The sequence below is a fragment of the Macaca thibetana genome, chromosome 14 (assembly GCF_024542745.1).
Source record: "Macaca thibetana thibetana isolate TM-01 chromosome 14, ASM2454274v1, whole genome shotgun sequence".
In the NCBI taxonomy this organism is placed as follows: domain Eukaryota; kingdom Metazoa; phylum Chordata; class Mammalia; order Primates; family Cercopithecidae; genus Macaca; species Macaca thibetana.
Genome location: NC_065591.1, coordinates 57,291,735 through 57,311,130, shown reverse-complemented (window position 1 = coordinate 57,311,130; position 19,396 = coordinate 57,291,735). Strand labels below are relative to the sequence as shown.

Genomic DNA, 19,396 nt, shown 5'->3' with positions numbered 1-19,396 from the left:
ACTGCCCAAGTTCACCCAGTCACACTCAGGGGGCCAAACCATACCCTGTTCTCCTCTGTCCCCAGGGAAGAGCCAGGTGAGTGTCTGATCAGGGATCCAGGAAGCCAACAGTCATACTTGGCTCAGAGGACTAATGTAATCCCTCTCAGAGCCTGATTCTCTGGAGGGGACACCTACTGGCCTACTGGCCACCCCAGTCAGAGTGCCTGAAGTCCTGCAGTCCTTCCATGGCCAAATCCTGGGAGTCAGTATTGCTTAAACCCCATCCCCCTGCCTCTTAGATCTTCCTAACTCAATATTCTCAAGGCTCTCAACAGGAATCTTTTCATCAGACAAGACAACCCAGGCTCCAGCAAGCAAATTTCTGTCCGTCTGGGAATGCCACCACTGACAGGGCTTATGGGACCTGGGCAGGAGTCCCCAATCCATGGGTCACCACTCATAGGCTCAGCAACCTTGGGTAAGTCACATCTTTATGACCATCAATTCCTTAACTGTAGAGTGGTAATAATAATAATGCTAGTACTCCTTCCATGAAATAAATAAATAAATAAATAAGTATAGGTATATACAGTCTCTCTCTCTCTCTATATATATATAGAGAGAGAGAGAGATCACTCTATATATATAGAGAGAGATCACTCTATATACAGTTCTATATATAGAGAGAGATCAAAACCTGAATCTTAAAGGAAATATTGTTAGATGTCATGTATCTATGAGGCTCTGGCTCTGTTGCCCAGGCTGGAATGCAGGGGCAGAATCATAGCTCACTGCAGCTTTAAACTCCCAGGCTCAAGCAATAGTCTTGCCTCCACCTCCAGAGTAGCTGGGACTACAGGAGCCCACAACCACACACTTGGTTACTTCTTTTGATTTTTCGTAGAGACAAATTCTCGCTGTGTTGCCCAGGCTGATCTTGAACTCCTGAGTTCAACTGATCCTCCTGCTTCAGCCTCCCAAAGTGTTGGGATTACAGGTGTGAGCCACCATAGTCAGCCTGAAAAGATATATTATGAACTGGCAGGCAGGATGGAGGTACATTTGGTAGCCTGAAAGGGGGCACTGGGGACTTGAGGGATATATTATAAACTGGAATACATTGATGCATATGAACTTTTATTTTCTTTATTTCTTCTAAAAAAATGGGATACATGTGCAGAACATACAGGTTTGTCACATAGGCATATGTGTACCATGGTGGTTTGCTGCACCTATTGACACATCTGCTAAGTTCCCCCACTTAATCCCCAACCCCCAGTAGGCCTTGGTGTGTGTTGTTCCCCTCTCTGTGTCCATGTGTCCTCATCCTCATTGTTCAACTCCCAGTTATGAGTGAGATGCATGTAAACTTTTAAGACAAAACCTGAATCTTAAAAATCCTCTTGTAATATGGCAGACCACACTCCAAGGCTCCCTGATACCTCTGATCATTGGGACCCTTCAGAGAAAAATTGTGAGACTCACATAGGAAATCACTGGTGCACAATGTCAGGGGGCTCCCAATGGGATAACTAATAATAGTAGAATTTTGGGCTCCAGACAGACGGGTTGGGGGATATTCTGGGGTCTACGGGAGTCCTGCCAGATCACAGAAATGCTTGCATTTTTTCTGGAGGTAGGACCAGCTGCAAGCATCCAAGTACCAGGGGACTCATGTCTTTTCTGAGAAAAGAGAGTGGGGTGAGTAGCTTCAGGCTTGCTCTAGCAAAGGCCCTGTGGCAGGCTCTTCAATGAACCCAACTGTCTTACACAGGATAACTCAGATTTTACTTCAGGAAAAATGACTTAGCTACACAGAGCTCGAGGAGCAGGGAAAGGTGGATGGAGATGGGGATGGTCAGAGGGAGACAGGGGGAAAAATGGAGGGGGAGGGAGAGAGAGAATGACAAGGAGGACACGGGGAAAGAGTCACAGAGGAGAGACAGAGAATATTGCCAGGAAAAGGGCTTTTCAATGGGCAAGGCTGGACATCAAAACCACCAGCACAGGGCATCAGAGTCCCTTTCATGTGTCATCCAAGGCAGGGGAGGGAAGGGAGGACAGCTTTGATGGTTCTTGCGGTCCCAGCTAGGCCAGAGCAGGCTGTACTGCACATGCTACCTTCAGGACCTGCTTCTAAGAGCCTCTTCTGGCTGGTACTTCAGCCCTAGAGAAAGAGGGCTTCCAGTTTTTGCCTGCCTGCCAGTTGGAGCACTGCCTTGGGGCCTCAGCTAGGCTCTGGTCCCAGTTACCACTTCCATATTCACAGCCCCTCTCTTCAACAATAGGGTGAGTAGGGGATGAGAATACAAGGGTGGGTGGGAAGGAAAACAGTGCTTGGTGTGGAGAGGACAGCCACTACTAATCTGCAGCACAAGGCCCTCCCTTCTGGCCCTCAGGTGAGACAAGTACATGATCTGCTAATATTCTCTTGAGAGGAAAATCAGAATATTGGCTATTAAACTCTCAAAGGCAGGACCAGGCCCCCATCAGAAGTCGAAGGAAAAGGTCCTGCCCCTTTCTCTGAGTGCCACCATACCTATTTTCCCCAGGTCTAATATATGCTCAACTCCAGTGGATGGAGACATAAGCAGTTCTAATGAAGGCTTCAACTAGGCACCCGTAAAATCCATACAGGAAGTTGGAAAGACCAGGGCATGAGTTTATACAGCCAAAAAGTTCCCTCGTACCGCAACAAGGCTTATGCAACTTTACCTTTGGAGTCCTTTGTAGGGTGTATTAGTAAAGATGCTCTGAGCTGCAAGTAACAGAAACCCCTGATTCAAAGGGACTTAAACAATAGAGTCATCTGGAGGTAGGGTGGGCCCCAAGTGTATGCCACCAGCAGCTTAATGAAGCCATTGAGGACATAGATTTTTCCATTCCTCCATTCTGCCTTCCTTGGTGCCATCTTCATCCTAAGACTGGTTTCCTTCATGGTCATAAGATGGCTAGCAGTGACAAACAGAACCACCTGTTTCCTTATTCACATATACAAAGACAGGAAACTTCTCATCCTGTCATGGGATACGAGTCCTTAGTCTGATAAGAACAATTTGGATACCTACACACCCTAGACCATTAATAGGTTCCAGGTACACGCCTTTGTTTTAGACTAATCATCTGTGGAGTGGAGCTTCAAAGTCCCCTGAGTATCCACTACCGAGGGTGTCTCAGGTAGATGCTCCCTTGTTCCTGTGAGTGAGGAAGATGCTCATGCTTTGGCTCTAGCTCGACCTCTAAACCAGACATGGATGCATTGCTTCCTCCTGGATTTACCTAACAGACATTCACAAAATTCACAAAATTCAAAGCTGATTATTACCAGAGGAATACATATTCCTCCTGGTTACCTGATTTTAATTTCTCTCCAATAATTATTACCTGGAATTATTATACTAAAGTAAGTGTTTGCCTCATTTCTGAACCTGTTTTTATTGTAGAAAGAACTTCCACTAACAGAAAATGCCCCATATGAGCCATTTGGGATGTTGGCATTATTCTCAATTTGTTTCTCAATGAGCCCTAAATACCCTGGTGGTGGGGGGCTGAGGAGGTAACCACAGTTCACTTCATCTCATAAGAAATTATTTGCCCAGTGTGAACACCTTTCCTTTGACCATTTTATTCTCTGTGCTTGAAGATGCCTTGGGAGCAAAGAGTGGATAAAACTCAAAGCAGGCCTAGGACGCAATGACTGGATGGAAGCCCTTGCCTTCTCTATCCCCAAGAGAGTCCTAGTACTTATTCAACGGAGAGAAAAACAAAAAAGTCCAGCAAAGGCTCATGAAGAGCAAGTCATGAAGAACTCATTCTTCATCTGTGCAATAGAAGAAGCTGCAGGTGTCCTCACCCCTGCTGTCTGCTCTGTCTCCTTTCCTGGTGTCTGCTCCCAGGCTGGAGTGCAGTGGTGTGATCATGGCTCCCTGCAGACTTGACCTCCTGGGCTCAAGACCTCCTACCTTAGCCTCCCAAGTAGCTAGGTGCACACCATCATACCCGGCTAATTTTTAAAATTATTTTTGTAGAGACAGACTCTTGCTATGTTGCTCAGGTTTGAACTCCTGGACTCAAGCAATCCTCCCACCATAGACTCTCAAAGTGTTGGGATTACAGGCGTAAGCCACTATTTCCTGCCATGATTCACTCTTTATATCACTGCAGAGTGATTTCCCAAAAAGTTCAGGCCTGATTGTGCCTTTGTTCCACTTACAAAGTTTTGACATTTCCTGGTTGCCTCGAGGGTAAAGGTCCATCTCCCTGGCCTGGCATGAGAGTCCCTGCCAACAGGCGTGCTGCTTTCCTCCAAGGCCTCTGCGTTCTGCGTTGCAGGTACATTGAGTGCTGGGTCACCCTCCAACTAAGCCCCACTGTCTCCCACTTCTGTGCCTTTACCGGCTGCCGGGCATATGCATCATCCCATGTTTGATAGTTCAAGTGTCCCTTCCTCTGATACTTTCCCTTCTCCCAGGAAAAGTTAGTCACCTTGTCTTCCTTCTTTCCGAAGCCTCTGTTCAGAGCTCTGACATGATGCCAATCACACTGAGTTATGACTTTTTAACAGGCTGGCTCCTGACTCCCCTCCTTTCTGTGAGATTTCTTGAGGGCAGGGGCTTTGCTTCATTTGTCTTTTCACCTTGCTTGCCTGATACTGCATTACACACTCGACATACCTTGGATAGACAGAAATCTGGATGGAAGGAAGAATGGCAAGAAGGATGGATGGATGGATGTATAGGTTGATGGATGAATTAAATCAACATCACTTTTTTTTCTGCCTAGGTCACTAGACTGCTCTCAGGCATGCTTTTCAGTGTCTGGATTCTTGGTAAGTTCCTTCATAACCTCATCCACACCTGTGATGGAAAACGGCATCTGACATGATACTACTCAGCTGTTTGAAGAATCAACCCCCAAACAGCACCAAATAATGGTAGTCTGATAGGAAGTACTGCATGACCAGCCAGCCACAGGGCTTTGCCCCAGGCCATATCATGCTCAATTTTTAGCCAAGAGAGTGGTCACCTCCACTTGCAAAGAGCATTATTACCCCTTGGCAGAGGTGCATTTCAAAACATCACACCATTGTGCTCGACTCTGACACCTTCCGAAGCTTTCTGGTCTATTGGGCCTCAAAGTCCTCCCCAATAAACAGTGCTCCTTAACACCAGTTCTATACCCCGTGCCCCAGGACACAGACCATCCAATATCTCCATCAACTGTACTCCCTTTACCCGTAGACCACTTCACTACTTCCAATAAGCCCCCTCGCCTCCCGGCACGTCTAACTGTATGCTCCTCCCTGAGTCTCCCTAGCACTGCTAGGCCTTACATTTGCTTTTGTCTCAGCCTGAAGTGTCCTTTCTCCGTATTTCCACACAGATAAATCCTAGTCCCAGCTCAAATAAGCCAGTTCTGCTCCCTGGGCCCCAGCCTGAGCCACCAAAAACATTCTTCCTTGATACTCCCACTTCATAGCAGGTCACTGTGCCCTTACAGAGGTAGGGCTTTAATAAGTGATACCCAATAAGGTTACCTATGGTACCTACAGGAAAATACATTTTGCAAGTGTCCATAAGATTCACAACTTAAAAACAGTGGACATGTGTGCTACGCCTGACTCACAACTCAAACTCTCTATTGCCCAGTACATAAAGGCTTAAACTCTTCTGCTCAGCTTCCAATTTCCTGTCCCCCACTTCCATTCGAGACACATTCCACTTCCCAGTGTCCCTTCTTCTGTTTTGACAAGTCAAGATTACAGGCTTCCCTCTGTACCTGTAAGGTCTTTCCTCATATTTCTAGCTAGCCTTTCTGTAAGAAGCGGCTCAGTACTTGCCTCTTCTCAGATATTTTCTGCCACATGGGCCATCTCCTCTTCAGAATTCTCACAACACAATATCTATTCATCCACTCTCACCATGTATTGCTTCTATTAGTGGTCTACACCTAAGGTACAGAGCAGGCACCCTGTCCCGAGAGGAAGAGAGCTGATTCCTCTTCTGTCCTCTGCATGATCTAACTACATTACAATTTATTTTATATCCTTCCCTGTAAGCTGGGACTATTAACCTGTGTACTCCCAGGGAGGCTGGGAGACAAAATATAGCAATGGGGGTTATAGGGCTTTAATAAGCAGAAACATTTCTATAATGGGTTGTTGTCTTTGGCCCCACTCGGGCGGGTAAGTTCCTAGAGGGTAGAAACCTGTGACCGCTAATATAAAAACGTAGATTGCCCACTAAAAGCAAGGGGCCCTTGATATTGTGCCTCTAAGGTCTCTTCAGGCCCAAGGGCATTATTTTGCTGGACAAAGGGCTACTGGTCAGTGGTAGGGAAAGGTAGAAGTGTGCATTCTAACAGGGAATAAAGACAACCAGAAGTATAATGGGGATCTGGTCCTCACCCAGATGGGATCAGGAGCCCAGAATCTGCATCTATCTTGGGACTCTGGAACCTGTGCCCCTTCCTTTATATGAAGTCTTTATCCTGGCCTAAATGTTTATCTGCAAAAATCAGAAAGCAAAACTTGAAAGGTGTACAAGACTAGGAGAGTGTCTGAAGGGGAGTGAGGAATATGGTGTCCTATTCTTCAAAGCATTGCTGGTGTTGAGGGTCACCAGAGACAAACTCACTGGTGGAAGGCAGTCTATTCCTTCTTAGCCCTGGGCTCACATTGGGAACACCTTGGGGTCCCCAACAAAATAGATCATGCAACTTCTTTGCTTTATATTCCCCCTTCGACAAAGCTTGGTTATGAGCTAAACATTGTGGTCCATCTACTGCACACCACCAATCTACAGCCCCCTACCAAAGGCGGGGTTGGGAAGAAAGCATGCAGAAACAGTCCATACCAAATGTCCCATGGAATGGGACTCACCATTTCCCAGAATGTGGGAGAGGGATGAACCTCAGAGATTACGTTGCACAGCCCCACACTGCATACAGAGAGAGCAGAGCTAGATGGAGTCCAGAGCCTAGGTTAGAGGCCCTACGCTAAAGAAAAAAGATGAGGGCATCCAACCCCATATGGGATTTAAAATAAAAATATCTAAACTGCAAAATAAAGTTATGTGTTTGAAATGAAACAAACCTTTATATAATATATATGTGACACACACACATTATATGCTGAAATTTTTAAAGTGCTCCTTTTTTGATAGCCTGAGTTTTTCATTTGGTTTTTCCACTTTGCTGATCCCAGGCAGGGGGCAGAGGGGAACAAGACAAATGTCACAATAAAGGATGATGTCAGCATCATTTTCTGGAGTCAGAGGCACCTGGGCGGAGGCCCCCCTTTGAAGAGCTGAGCTGCTTCTGGAGTTAGTGAGTGCTGGCTTTCCAGGGAAAGGCCACGCCGTATTTGTCGGGGGTGCTTTCCACCGCCTCTTCCACTCTGTATCTGCTGACGAGCCCAAGGGGCTCCATCTTGGAAACTCCAGGACCACAAAGAGCTCCAGAGAGTCCTGAGACCCGGCCTGGTTCTCCTTCACATAGGACATGCTCACGTCTTGGACTTGGTGGGGAAGTTCTGCAGTTCTGCAGCCTGACAGCCCCAGAAGGGGTGGCACCCACCATTCAAACCTGGTCTTCTCTTTCCCCTTCTCAACATTTCTCCATGTAACCCCCACAACCTGCACCCATCCTGCCTCGGGCTGTTTCAGGCTCAGTCTTCCAGAATTTTCTGGGACGTCTGCCTGGAGGGAGAAAAGCCTCTGATGCTTCCCTTGCCTCCCTTCCCAGCCTGGGGAGGCTTCTTTGGGGAGCCACCGCTGGAGGTGGGCATGGGTGGGAGGACAAGAGCAGGCCCCTCTCAGGTGGGCAATGTTTTGTAATTAGCCTTAATGAGGAGGGAAGGGTAGTCTATTGCATTGCAGGGAAATGGGATTTTTAAATCATTTTAAGGGCCGCCTCAGCTCTAAAATGGCCTGTAGGGGGGCCTCAGAGGGGCCAGTAATTAGCTCTCTTGTCTCTAATGAAAGCAGAGGGACAGGAGGAGGGGTCATCTAATAAGCATGGGGATTAGCTTCCAGAAAGGCCCTAAATAAGAAGGCAGGTGCAGGAAAGGGTGAAGGACGGGCTTGGGCCAGCAGAGCCCCCGGCTGAGGGGCAGCAGCCCACGGGAACTCAGAGAATGGGGTCCCATGGAACCAGTGCCCACCCCAACCCTACTTTGTGCAAAGTCACCCTCACTCCTTCACTGTGAGAGAGGAATGGATGGTGGCCTGTTGTGCCTGGACCGGGAGCAAGGCGCCCTACCGTCACCTTGACTGATTTCAGGAACCGATAGCCCTGGAAGCCCAGGTGAAGCAGGGAGGGGCGTCTCCAGGACCCAGACAAAATAACCCTTCCCTCAGGGGGTGCCTAATGGGCATGTCATTGGCAGCAGACAGGAGCCACCACACCTCGGCCTGTGATGCACAGCTAAGAGAAACCCACCTGCCTCGGCCCACCTCTGGACCCCAGGAGCCAGGAAGGTCCAACAGAGGCCCCAAAGCTGAGCCTCAGCTCCTCCCCCATCAGAACTAACCAGCAGGGCTGAAAGAGGCAAGGGCTGGAGAAAAGGAACAGGAGGGCTGGTCCTGCCAGTTCCCAGTGTCCTGCAGCCCTTAGGGCATTGCACTTTCCTGCTTTTACAGTGAATTGTTTTTTCCCCAGAACACTACTGTGCTGAGTCTGCAGAGAATCCTGCCTTCTTAATGCATATGCTATACAGGGCAGTCACTCCAAGTGTCCGGAACAATCCCTCTAGAATCCCCAGAAGCCATGGATCTAACCAATGTGTCCTAAGTTCGTGGAATTATGGGGCAGGGAGACTGGTGGTCGAAGCCAAGAACCCAAACCCAATTTCTTGACATTTTAAGGAGTAATGTTTCTTATTAACTGGAAAACAAGGAAGAGAAGCACTGAGCAGGTGTCAGGGCTGAGCGGTTTCCTTTCCTCCACCCATTGTGTGCCCGATGAGGATCCTTGTCTGGAACGCAAGTCACAGGATGTAGGAGACAGAGCCCTGGGCCAGGCTGAGGGCCAGGAACCCAGGCTCCCAACCCAGGCTGGTTCCAGTGTGCCCCTGGCCATCACTTCATCTCTGGGCCCCCGTTTCCCCAAAGTGAGCCCATCCGATGAGATGGTCTCTAAGGGTGGTGGGCAAGAAACTCTCATCCCTGCCCACTCTCTCTGAGTAGGCCTCCCTCCAGCTTCTCCCTGCTGCCCGGCACTGTCTTTAGCCTGTTATTGATCTTTTTATTTGTTTATTGTCTGTCTCCCTCACTAGACTTTAAACCACACAGAGAATGACCTTGTTCACTTGTGTTTCCATCCCATAGCCTCCCTCCAGCACCGTGCCTGGCGTATAGCAGGCACCTGACTCATATCTGTGACAGACTGACAGAGTAATGACGCACTGGGGCCTGTCCCACTGATAAACCTTCAGTTCAGGCATGGGACAGGCTGCTTGTACTGCCTCTGCTCAGCATCTGGAATTGTTCATCCCACCCAGTGGCCAGCACAGGCCAGGCCCAGTGACATGCTCATGCAGGATGTGCAGTGAGGAACATAAGTGTCCGAGGACCCTTCCCCTCTGTGCACCAAGCCCTCACTAGGGCGTGAGTTGTAGAGAGAAAAGGGAATGCAGATTGGGAGAGGATCTGGCGGTTTAGTGAGGATAAAATCTACTTCTGGACTCCCAGATCCTTCCACTGCCCAGAGCGGCCTCTAGGTGGCAGTTTCACATGGACTCGAGTCAGACCAGGCCTCAATTCAAGTCCAGATGCTATTGAATATTATTTAACTAGAATGGTTCTTTGAGCCTTAGATTCTTCAACTGTAAAATGGGGATGATTCAACTGTAAGATAGAGTTGCTGAGAGGCTTAAGCGGGTTGGGCATGTTTTTATGAAAGCCTGCCTTGTCTGGGCTGGATTTCCCCCATTGGTGCCAGCACGCAGTGCCCCTCTCCTGAGAGCTCTCAGATGCCCAGGAGTCACCTGTGACGCAGGACTCTGCTGCGGTGAGCCAGGCCTCAAACCAGCAGACCTAGTGCTGGTTGTATAAAGGAAGGTTCCCAGCAGCAGTTACATGTTCTGGTGTTTACCAGGAGCTGCTGCAGCTGTGAGCACCTCCCATGTGATGGCTCATCTACCACTGGGAGCAACCTGAGGTGCAGGCACTATCATCAGTCCCCTTTACAGATGAGGAAAGGCCTAATCTCTAAGATGAAAGCTAAGCAAGCTGCCCCGGGCTGTGCAGCTGCCAAGTGGAGAGCTAGGATCTGCACTCACATAATCTGGCTCCTGGGCCTATGCATGTAACCATCATGCCACGCTGCCCTTTCCTCCGCACTGCTGTCACCTCACACCTTCCCTAAAGTTAGAAACTTCTTCTGGGATGCTTTTCCCATTCCCTCCCCCTCTGTCTCCTCTCCTGCCCTCTGCCTTATTTCTTTCCATCTCCCCCTCTGTTTCCATCTCTCTTTCTCTCCCTCCACTGCACCACAACCTATTCGTTCTCATCTCTTCCTCTGTCCCTCTGTGTCTCAGTGCTCTGTCGCTGATCCCTGATCCCACCTAGTACCTGGCAGATGGGCCGGGGGCTCAGGGATCAGGGTGGCAGCCGGAGAAAAGGGGCCCAGGTAATCATGAGGAGCTCTCTGGCCCCTTGTCAGGAGAGCCCTTCAGTTCATCCAGTGCAGCAGGCAGACCCATTAGAACAACAAATGTGACCCAAGAACTGCCTCAGTTCCCTAGCATCTTTGAGCTCTGGAAGACAAAACTGGACTTGCTGGAACTTCAGGAAACCCCAGAGCTATCCCTTACCCCACCCCAACAGGCTTCACTATGCTTCCAGAGCAGATCCAGGAGGTAAGAGTCTGCAAAGAAAGCCCCAGGCAGGAGCCCCTGAACCAGCTCCTCTCTGGAATGTGGTGTCACAGAGAAGGCATGGGGACCACGGAGGCACAGACCCCAGCCCAGGTGCCACAGGCAGCCAATGGGCTCTGGAACCTCTGAGGGGCCCAGGCTTTCTTGGCAAAGGCAATAAGCTCTGCAAAACCCAGTGCCGGGGGATAGTCCGAGGACCTGGCTGTTTGTCCTGGGCTCAGAGCACATAAGCTCAGACAGCTGGGGTCTAGGCAGCACCCACTGGAAGTCTTGAGTCATGAAGGAGAAGCACGCTGCCCTAGAATAAAAATCCTGGCCATGAATGGTCTCTGACAGCTTTAAGGGAAAGAGCAATTGTCTCCTTGTAGAGATGAGATCTCCCAGGCAGGAATGTCATGTGGATTGTGCCTGTGGCCTCCGCATGTCTCATGATGTGGGGGAAGGTTTCTGGGAGCAGGCCCAGGAGGAGACAGGATTCATAGGAGATTTCATAATGGGCTCTGCAGCAGTGTTAAGATTGGAATCAAACTTCTTTCCAAACATGGGCTGCGCAGTCCAGCTTCAGGCCAAGGAGTGGGAGCATAAGCAGGTGCCATATTTCATGGGCTCAGGCCCCCTGTTAGGGTATCTCTTCCCCAGGCCACCAAGGAAGGCAGGGAGAGGGGATGAGATCCCAAGATCTGCCTGGAGGAAAGGGAGATTTGTGCACAGCTGTGGTTCAATGGTGGCCCACATTCCCCACCGCCCACATGCCCCAGGCTGAGATGAGAGCTGCTGCAGCCTCTAACAGTTCACACTCAGCTCTCCCTCCCTGCACCAATCATCTGTGGTGGGTGCAACCCCTAAGGAGAGCCAAGTCCACACAATTCATGCCCTACACTTAACCAAGTTTCTCCTTTGCAGTGATGGGGGAGGAATTCAGGCTTCTCCTGTGTCACCCCTGGGTGTTCCTGGGTGTTGCGAATTCTCTCCAGGTGCATAATCCCCAGACCTTGGTGGCCATTCCCGCTATCCCAGTTGCTCTGTTACAGAATGAGCTTGGTCTCTCTCTGCTTCATCCCTACCCTCTTATCAGTTTCACACTTGCTAAGATGAGGCCCATGTGGCCTCTTCTTCAGGATATCTGTGGACTGATACTGGACTTTCTGGGTGAGGGTCTCCTACTGAGGATCTCATGATGTCCACAATGCTGACTGTAGCTCATGTAACCACAGCACTTCACAGTGTAGATCTGGGGCCCGTGGCTGACCTGGGAATAGGATCATCCCCATTTCCCAGATGAGACGGTGAGAGAGCAATAACTGGGTCCATGATGCCAGACTTGGCAAATTCCATACCATGTTGAGCTGGGGAAGTCCGTTGACAAGGTCTGGGGTGGGCAGGATGGGGCTGGGGTCTTCTTAGAAGGCCAGCTCTGTTCTTGGGGACTTGCAAACCCTGCCTGCCTGAGTTTGACTCTATCTCATTGTGAGTGAATTAACTGTTGTGCAACCTAGAGTGGTGAGACAAGTTAATTACATAATTACTGCAAAATGACATGTTATTTCATGGCTGCAATATGGTAACTCTGTTGGAAACAATTGTAATTGCCCAGAAACTGCATTCAACTGGCTCCGTTATCTCTCGATAACCATGTAATTAACTTGTGTTATAACTTTATCTCCAGCAAACTCGAAGTAAGAGTTGGGGCCCTTGGGTTGGGCACAGCCATCCTAGACCTAAGGGTCCAGGGAGAATCTGGCACTGCGGACTCTGCTACAATGCAGGAAAATCATTTGCTTTTTCATGTTGAGCAAGAAAAGTCCTCATTATAAACTCCAGCCCTCTGTGTCTCTCCTCACTCAAACTCCTTCACAATCCCATGTGCTCACATACAGACAACTCCCAGTTTCACCGTCCCCTTGAACCCATGGCTCACACAAACACCCACTGCAGCCAGATCCACCAGCCTTCGCCTCTCTTCTCGCACATACAGGGTGCAGCTCCTTCACAGAAACCGGATGCCCCCAAAGTTGAGAACTCCTGCCCCAGGATCCTCGACTCTAGCAATCCCTTTTCACAAACTGGGCCAGTGACCACAAAACCACAACTTGGAGAGGTAGCCTCCTGCAAGCCCGCAGGAGGGCCCCGCCATCTTTTCACTTTCAAGTGGAGGAGTAGGCCTGGGGAGGGTGAGGTGGGAATCCAGCCTAGCCTAGCCCAGCCCAGCCCAGCCCAGCCCATTCCCTGCCCAGGAGCAGGCAGGGCTTGAGGCAATAGTCTGGCTCCATGTGCCCTGGGCTCTGGGCTATGGCTAGGGTGAAAATAGCCCCTGGGAAGGAGAAGGGAGCGGCCTGATAGTGAGGGAGCCTGTCTGTGCAGCTATTTCTGTCTAGGCTGGGGACTCAAGAAGCCTCTCTTTTTAATATTGCCCGGTGAGAAGGTACCTTTACGGTTCCAGACTCTGTGCTTGGCACTGTGGCTGCAGCCAAGACCAAGACAGCACCCCTGCTGCCTTGAGTGAATCTAGCTCAGCGGGGGAGGTGGAAAACGCCCTGATGCCTGCCTGTCTACTGCAGCTGTGGCTGGAGGTGAGTGATGGGGCTTGCCCACCTCCACCTCTCCCGCCTGTCTCTGCCTACACACTTGTCTACTTGTGTGTCCATCCTTCCTGCCTGCAGCACATGTCTGTCTGACCATATGTGCATTGACTTGTCCATCCATGACTCTCTTAAGTCATCACAAGTGGCCTTGTGTCCCGCAGAGGGAACTGGCCCGTCCCAGGTCTCCACACAGCATTCTGTCCTCACAATGATGTGCTTTGTTTTCCTGGCTTTCCCCGCAACATGGCTTCCACTTTCCACCCCCACAGCAAGCTCCCCAAGGGCAGGGACAGTGTCTGATCTATGATTCATTCTCACATCTGATTTGCTCCAGGACACCCCCGGTTGCAGCATGGGATTGAGACATGGAGTTTGTTGAGGTTTGCTGACTGAATAAATGGATGCCTCCAGACTGCATGGGCTGAGTCGAAAGGAAACAGGATTTTTCTTGCTCACTCAGAAGAGCAGAAAGCTGGGCCCCAGCTGCTCGCAGAGACAACAAGTACTGTCCGTCACCCTAAAAGGGAAGAGAGGTTTCAGCATGGTGCTCCCATGGCAGAGGACACAAGATTTGTGGTCCTACTGGGGAAAAGGTCAGAGCTGGGTCTCCATCTGTGCCCTCAGTCGGGGGTCTCAACAGAGGGGATGGAACACAGGGTAGGGAAGGCTTCATCTTGCCCCTTTTCTTGGGGACCTACTCAGGGCCAGAGTGTGTGCTCTCCCAGAGGGAAGATGCCTCAGGTCTCACCTCCGGCTGGAGCTAGGGTCTCTGAGTTGTCTCGTTCCTCCCAGCTTCTTCCCCTAAAGCCAGCCTGTTGCTCCCCTGCCCGGCTACAGCACGTGCCGGAGACCCCCACCCTGCTCTGTGCTCTGCCCTTGAGAGGCAGAGGGGAGGGGCCCCAGGTCTGTGTCAGTCATGTGAACAACGCAGAGTAACCTCCCGGAAACATTCATAAGTTTAATCCACGCCAGTAATAAAATCGCATTACATTTCTCATAAAATAAATGTTCCCATTTATATACAGAAGACAGACTGTACAGGCCCGGCCTGGCCCCAGGAGGGGTCATACACAGACGGGCGGTGGTGGAGGAGGAAGGGCCGTCCCTCCCATCGAGGATGGAGAAGTTCTAAGGTGGCAGGAGAGTGGCTGGCCAGCCTGCACTGGCAGAGTGGCTGGCTGGCCGGCCAGGCGGGTGGGCAGGCGGGCAGATGGACAGACGGGCCTGGAGGCCAGGCGCCGGGTGTTACTGAACTTGGGATTCAAAGGTGCCATTGAGCTGCCCCTCCTCATAGTCCATCTGACACAAGATCATGTTGTTCTTCAGGAAGAATTTGTCTCCCACACAAAATCTAGAAAATCCAAGCGAGAGAGAGAAGCCATGGGAAGGTTCCAGTGGGTAAGGGGGTGCTGCAGACAGAACCCGGCCTGGCCTAGGAGGTGGGCTATGTGGGAGGTGGTGGGGGAAGTTTGTTCCTCGAACCTTCCAGAGGGGACTGCCTAAAGTCCCCACAGCACACCTGGGCAATTCCCCCAGGCCAGCCCCAACCTTGGCCAGGCCCTGTAGCCTGGAGTGGTAGGACAGAGAGACAGTTGGGCCACAGGCTTCCACAGTCAGGTCTCCTGTGGAGGTGAGTGTAGGATTAGGGGGGTTGGTGGAGAGGTGCAGGAACAGCCTACCCCAGTCCCAGAGAGGGAGAAAGGGAAAGGACAAACAGAAAAAGACCAAAGAGGGAGACAGATGGAGAAAAGCAGAAATGGAGCCGGGCACAGTGGCTCATGCCTGTAATCCCAACACTTTGGGAGGCTGAGGTGGGTGGATCACAAGGTCAGGAGTTCAAGACCAGCCTGGCCAAGGTGGTGAAACCCCATCTCTACCAAAAATACAAAAAAACTGTAGCTGGTCATGGTGGTGGGCATCTCTAATCCCAGCTACTTGGGAGGCTGAGGCAAAGAATTGCTTGAACCTGGGAGGCAGAGGTTGCAGTGAGCCGAGATCACACCACTGCACTCCAACCTGGGCAACAGAGTAAGACTCAGTCTCAAAAAAAAAAAAAAAAAAAAAAAAAAAAAAAAAAAAGGCAGAGATGGGTAAGGAGGGAGGGATAAAATGGTTGTTTCTTCCATCCCTCTATCCCTCTCCCCAATTTAAGAGGATGGCTCAGTACAGGGCATTCATTCTTCCTCTAAACAAAATCGGTAGGTTACCTAAAGCATCCTTCTAGGAGATGACCCTGTTCCAGTATCTCCTTTCCTACCCAAGGAAGATCCTTCGTTTGTCTCCTAGTCCTCCCCAAGTAATGGAAGATTCCAGTCCTTTCCCTAAAGATGTCCCCAGGGTGGGTGAAACCTTTAGTGAGACCCCAGGGATCGCTGGCCTAGTTCCAGCAGATTCCAGTCACACCACCAGGTGGCGCTGTAAGTTCACTGAGCCCTCCTAGCACCAGGTCTGGCCAGAGCCCCCAGCCAGACCAGCGTGCCCTGTAGGTCCCTCTGAACCTCACTTCAGGGAGCACTTGTATGCGTTCCTACCTGACCTGGGGGCTCCTGAGAAAAGCGCCTGCCTTCTGGTGCTAGGCCCCAGCCAGAACTAAAGGGCTCTGGCTCCTTAGGTCCCCAGGGACTCCCACAGGGCTAGGGCACAGAGTTGGGGCCAAGAGACCAGAAAAGAGGCTGGGCTGGAACCAGAATCACAAGGGTTGGGTGAGGAGAGAGCGGCCACTCCCTAAGGGGACTTTGCCCTCTAGATTTGGGAACCCCTTCTCACTGGAACGTAGATGCACACACATACACATACTACACACTGGGTACGGGGGTGGGAGGATACGTCATCCCATGCACGTGCACATTTCAAACACATATACAGACTGGGCGCGGTGGCTCACACCTGTAATCCCAGCAATCTGGGAGGCAGAGGTGGGCGGATAACCTGAGATCAGGAGTTCAAGACCAGCCTGGCCAACATGGTAAAACCCCATTTCTACTAAAAATACAAAAAAAGAAAAAAAAAGAAAAAAAAAATTAGCCAGGTGTCATGGCACACGCCTGTAGTCCCAGCTACTTGGAAGGTTGAGGCAGGAGAATCACTTGAACCCGGGAGGCAGAGGTTGCCGTAAGCCAAGATTGTGAGATCACGCCACTGCACCCCAGCATGGGCAACAGAGTGAGACTGTATCTCAAAAAATAAAATAAAACATGTATGCACATGCATACTCACCTCATCATGCACACACATTGCACATACACATACACCCCCATTTAAAAACACATGTACAAATGCATATTAATTCCATCATGCACATGTGCTCACTTGCACATGACATTTACAAATACACATGCATGCACATGCACACTCGCTATGCATACACAGTAAACTCATGCACACCTTCATTATATTCACACAGAAATGTGCCACACAGATGTGCACACCCAGTATTAAAGTGCACACATTTGGCTACCAAGCTTACACACACACAAAACACATAAAGCACATGCACGCTCATAACCTGCACACACCACCACATACACACATGCGACCTGCATTTGCTTGCATGCCTCCACCGTGCTCCTGGCCCATCCCAGCAGGCCTCAGACTGGCATCTGGGGAGTGTGTTGGGTCTGCCAGTCCAGCACTGACCTCTGGTTGCAGAGCTGGCAGGCGAAGCAGTCGAGGTGATACACGTTTTCCCGGGCCCGCATCACCATCTCGAAGGCTGGGATCAGCTTGCTGCAAGCAGCACAGTTCCCTGTAGTACCAAAGAGCCTGCCGAGGGAAGGGTGCAGAGGACTCAGCAGCATTCTGGGGAGCTGGGTGGGCAGGGGGAAAGGAGTTGCCTCCATCCAGGGTCCTTCCCATCCTCCAACTTGTGGGCTTGGCAGGTGGGCTCATGCAATAGGATGAGAGCACTGAGGGCAGCATTTAGATTCCGCCCTGACATCAGGCTGCCAAGAAATCGGCACATCCCCTTCCAGGGAGGGTGTGTAGGGGGTCAGGAGTTGGCTGTCACTGCCTATCCCAAGGCCCCCTCCCAGGCTCCCACAAGGGTCCTCAAGCCCCGGAGCCACCAAGAGAATCCTAGGCTGGGCCCTGAGCAAGGGATCCAGAACCACACAAGCCTGAATTTCAGGGGCAGAATGTGAATCTTGGGTTGTGTGCCCTCAGGCAAGTCAGTGAGTCTCTCTGAGCCTCATTTAAGTCATCTATAAAACAAAGTCTGAAACATACCCTTCACGGGGTAGTTGTGAAACCTGTTGTAAATTCTCAGTCACGATTCACTAAGCAACCACCTAGGTAGGGTTCACTGTGTGTCAGCCACTATTCTAAGAACTTTACAAAGATTAACTCTTAATCCTCACAGCAAACCTAGGAGGTGGTACTATTGTTATTCCCCATTTTAAAGATTTAAAAAATGAGTCACAGAGAAACAACTTGGACAGTCACAGGGCGTTGGTCCAGAAGGCATGCTCTAAACTACTGTGTGACGTGCTTTTCCCACCTTTGACATTACAGTGTTTATTATTCTATTTTTTAAAAATACAGATGGGGTCTAACTATGTTGGCCAGGCTGTTCTCGAACTCCTGGCCTCAAATGATCCTCCTGCCTCAGCCTCCCAAAGTGCTGGGACTACAGGCGTGAGCCACTGTGCCTTGCCAAAATTAAAGTGTTTTATTAAATCCTTTTTCCATGACAAATTCACTGTTTCACTTGCTTAAGTCCCTTTTTTTTTCCTTTCTCTGAACCTCAGTTTATCCTTCTGTAAAATAGGGATGGATGATGCTATTCAAAGATGCTGTAAAACAGAACTGATGCCCAAAGGAAGCACCAAGGACATCTGGCACAAATGCCTCTTTGAGGCAGGCATCCCTCCTCTCATCTGCTGGCTGTAAAGCTCTAGGGACAGGGAGTTTACTCCCTCCCCATGCAGGCCAGCCCTCGGCTGGATGTCCCAAAGGTCTGAGCCATCCCAGCTCCTCCTTGCTTCTTTCCTACACACAGACAGAGCAAGCCCCAAGTGAGGCAAGGAGGCTGAGAAGAGGGGGGCCCCTCTAATCCCCAATTTGTCCAGCTCAAGCTGAGGCGCCTGCAGATGAGCTTGGCTCCATTATTCATCAGCTTGAGCTGCCTGGTGGCTCAGATTAAGGCAGACAAAGGCTGGGCCACAGCATCTGCCTGCCAAGAGGGGCTTTTCTTGTCATCAGCCCAGGAACAGTTGCTGCAGAGGGCGCAGGCTCTGGACAGCCATTCTCCCGGCCTGAGCAGCTCAAGGAAGCCACGCTCCCATCCCAGCCCACTGGTCTAGCTGGTCCTACAGTCATTCCTTGCCTCTGCCAGAGGAAAAAAAAAATTACCTTCCATCCCTAGTAGCTGGCAGGGCCCTGTATGCTTGTGGGTGCTTTTTCCTGATAAGCCCATTCTGCACTGTGGGCCTCTCTCTCCAAGTCAAGTGGACCCATCAGCTGGTCTGCCATGTTGTCCTAACCCGGTAGGCTCAGCCCCCAGGTGATGCCCTAAACCTCCAGACATGGAGGCCCCTTCTAGGTCCTCAAGGGGTGAATCCCCAGGAACATTCTTTTCTTTTTTGAGACAGGGTCAGCAAGAGCTGTCACCTAAGCTGGAGTGCAGCGGCGCGATCACAGCTCACTGCAGCCTCAAACTCCTGGGCTCAAGCAGTCCTTCCACTTCAGCCTCCTGAGTAGCTGGGACGACAGGCGTGCAGCCACTACACCTGGCTCTTTTTTTTTGTTTTTTTGTTTTTGTTTTTTTGTAGAAACAGGGTTTTACCATGTTGTCCAGGGTTGGTCTCGAACTCCTGAACTGGAGCGATCTGCCTGCCTTGGCCTCCCAAAGTGCTAGAATTATAGGCATGAGCCACCATGCCTAGTCTGAACATTCTTCCTTAACCCCTGCTCCTGGCCTCAGCCTCTCCCCTCCAGCCCTGGCAAGGAGCATTGAGTC

The 19,396-nt window shown here is 50.5% G+C and overlaps 2 protein-coding genes across 11 annotated transcripts in view; one reads left to right on the top strand and one right to left on the bottom strand.

Moving 5' to 3' along the window:
• Positions 1-19,396, top strand: part of RPL27A (ribosomal protein L27a) — a 1,008,958-nt gene that overhangs the window by 516,373 nt on the left and 473,189 nt on the right. The gene's annotated exons all lie outside the window — the stretch shown is intronic.
• The window catches only part of LMO1 (LIM domain only 1), a 44,813-nt gene continuing 39,795 nt past the window's right edge, over positions 14,379-19,396 (bottom strand). For all 6 annotated transcript variants that reach the window (XM_050756477.1, XM_050756476.1, XM_050756475.1 and 3 more), the window contains 2 exons: positions 17,077-17,202; positions 14,379-14,791 (listed from right to left, as the gene is read on the bottom strand). In XM_050756477.1, the coding sequence (XP_050612434.1) occupies positions 14,686-14,791; positions 17,077-17,202 (232 nt within the window). In that variant the 3' untranslated portion in view covers positions 14,379-14,685. The remainder of the gene's footprint in view (positions 14,792-17,076; positions 17,203-19,396) is intronic.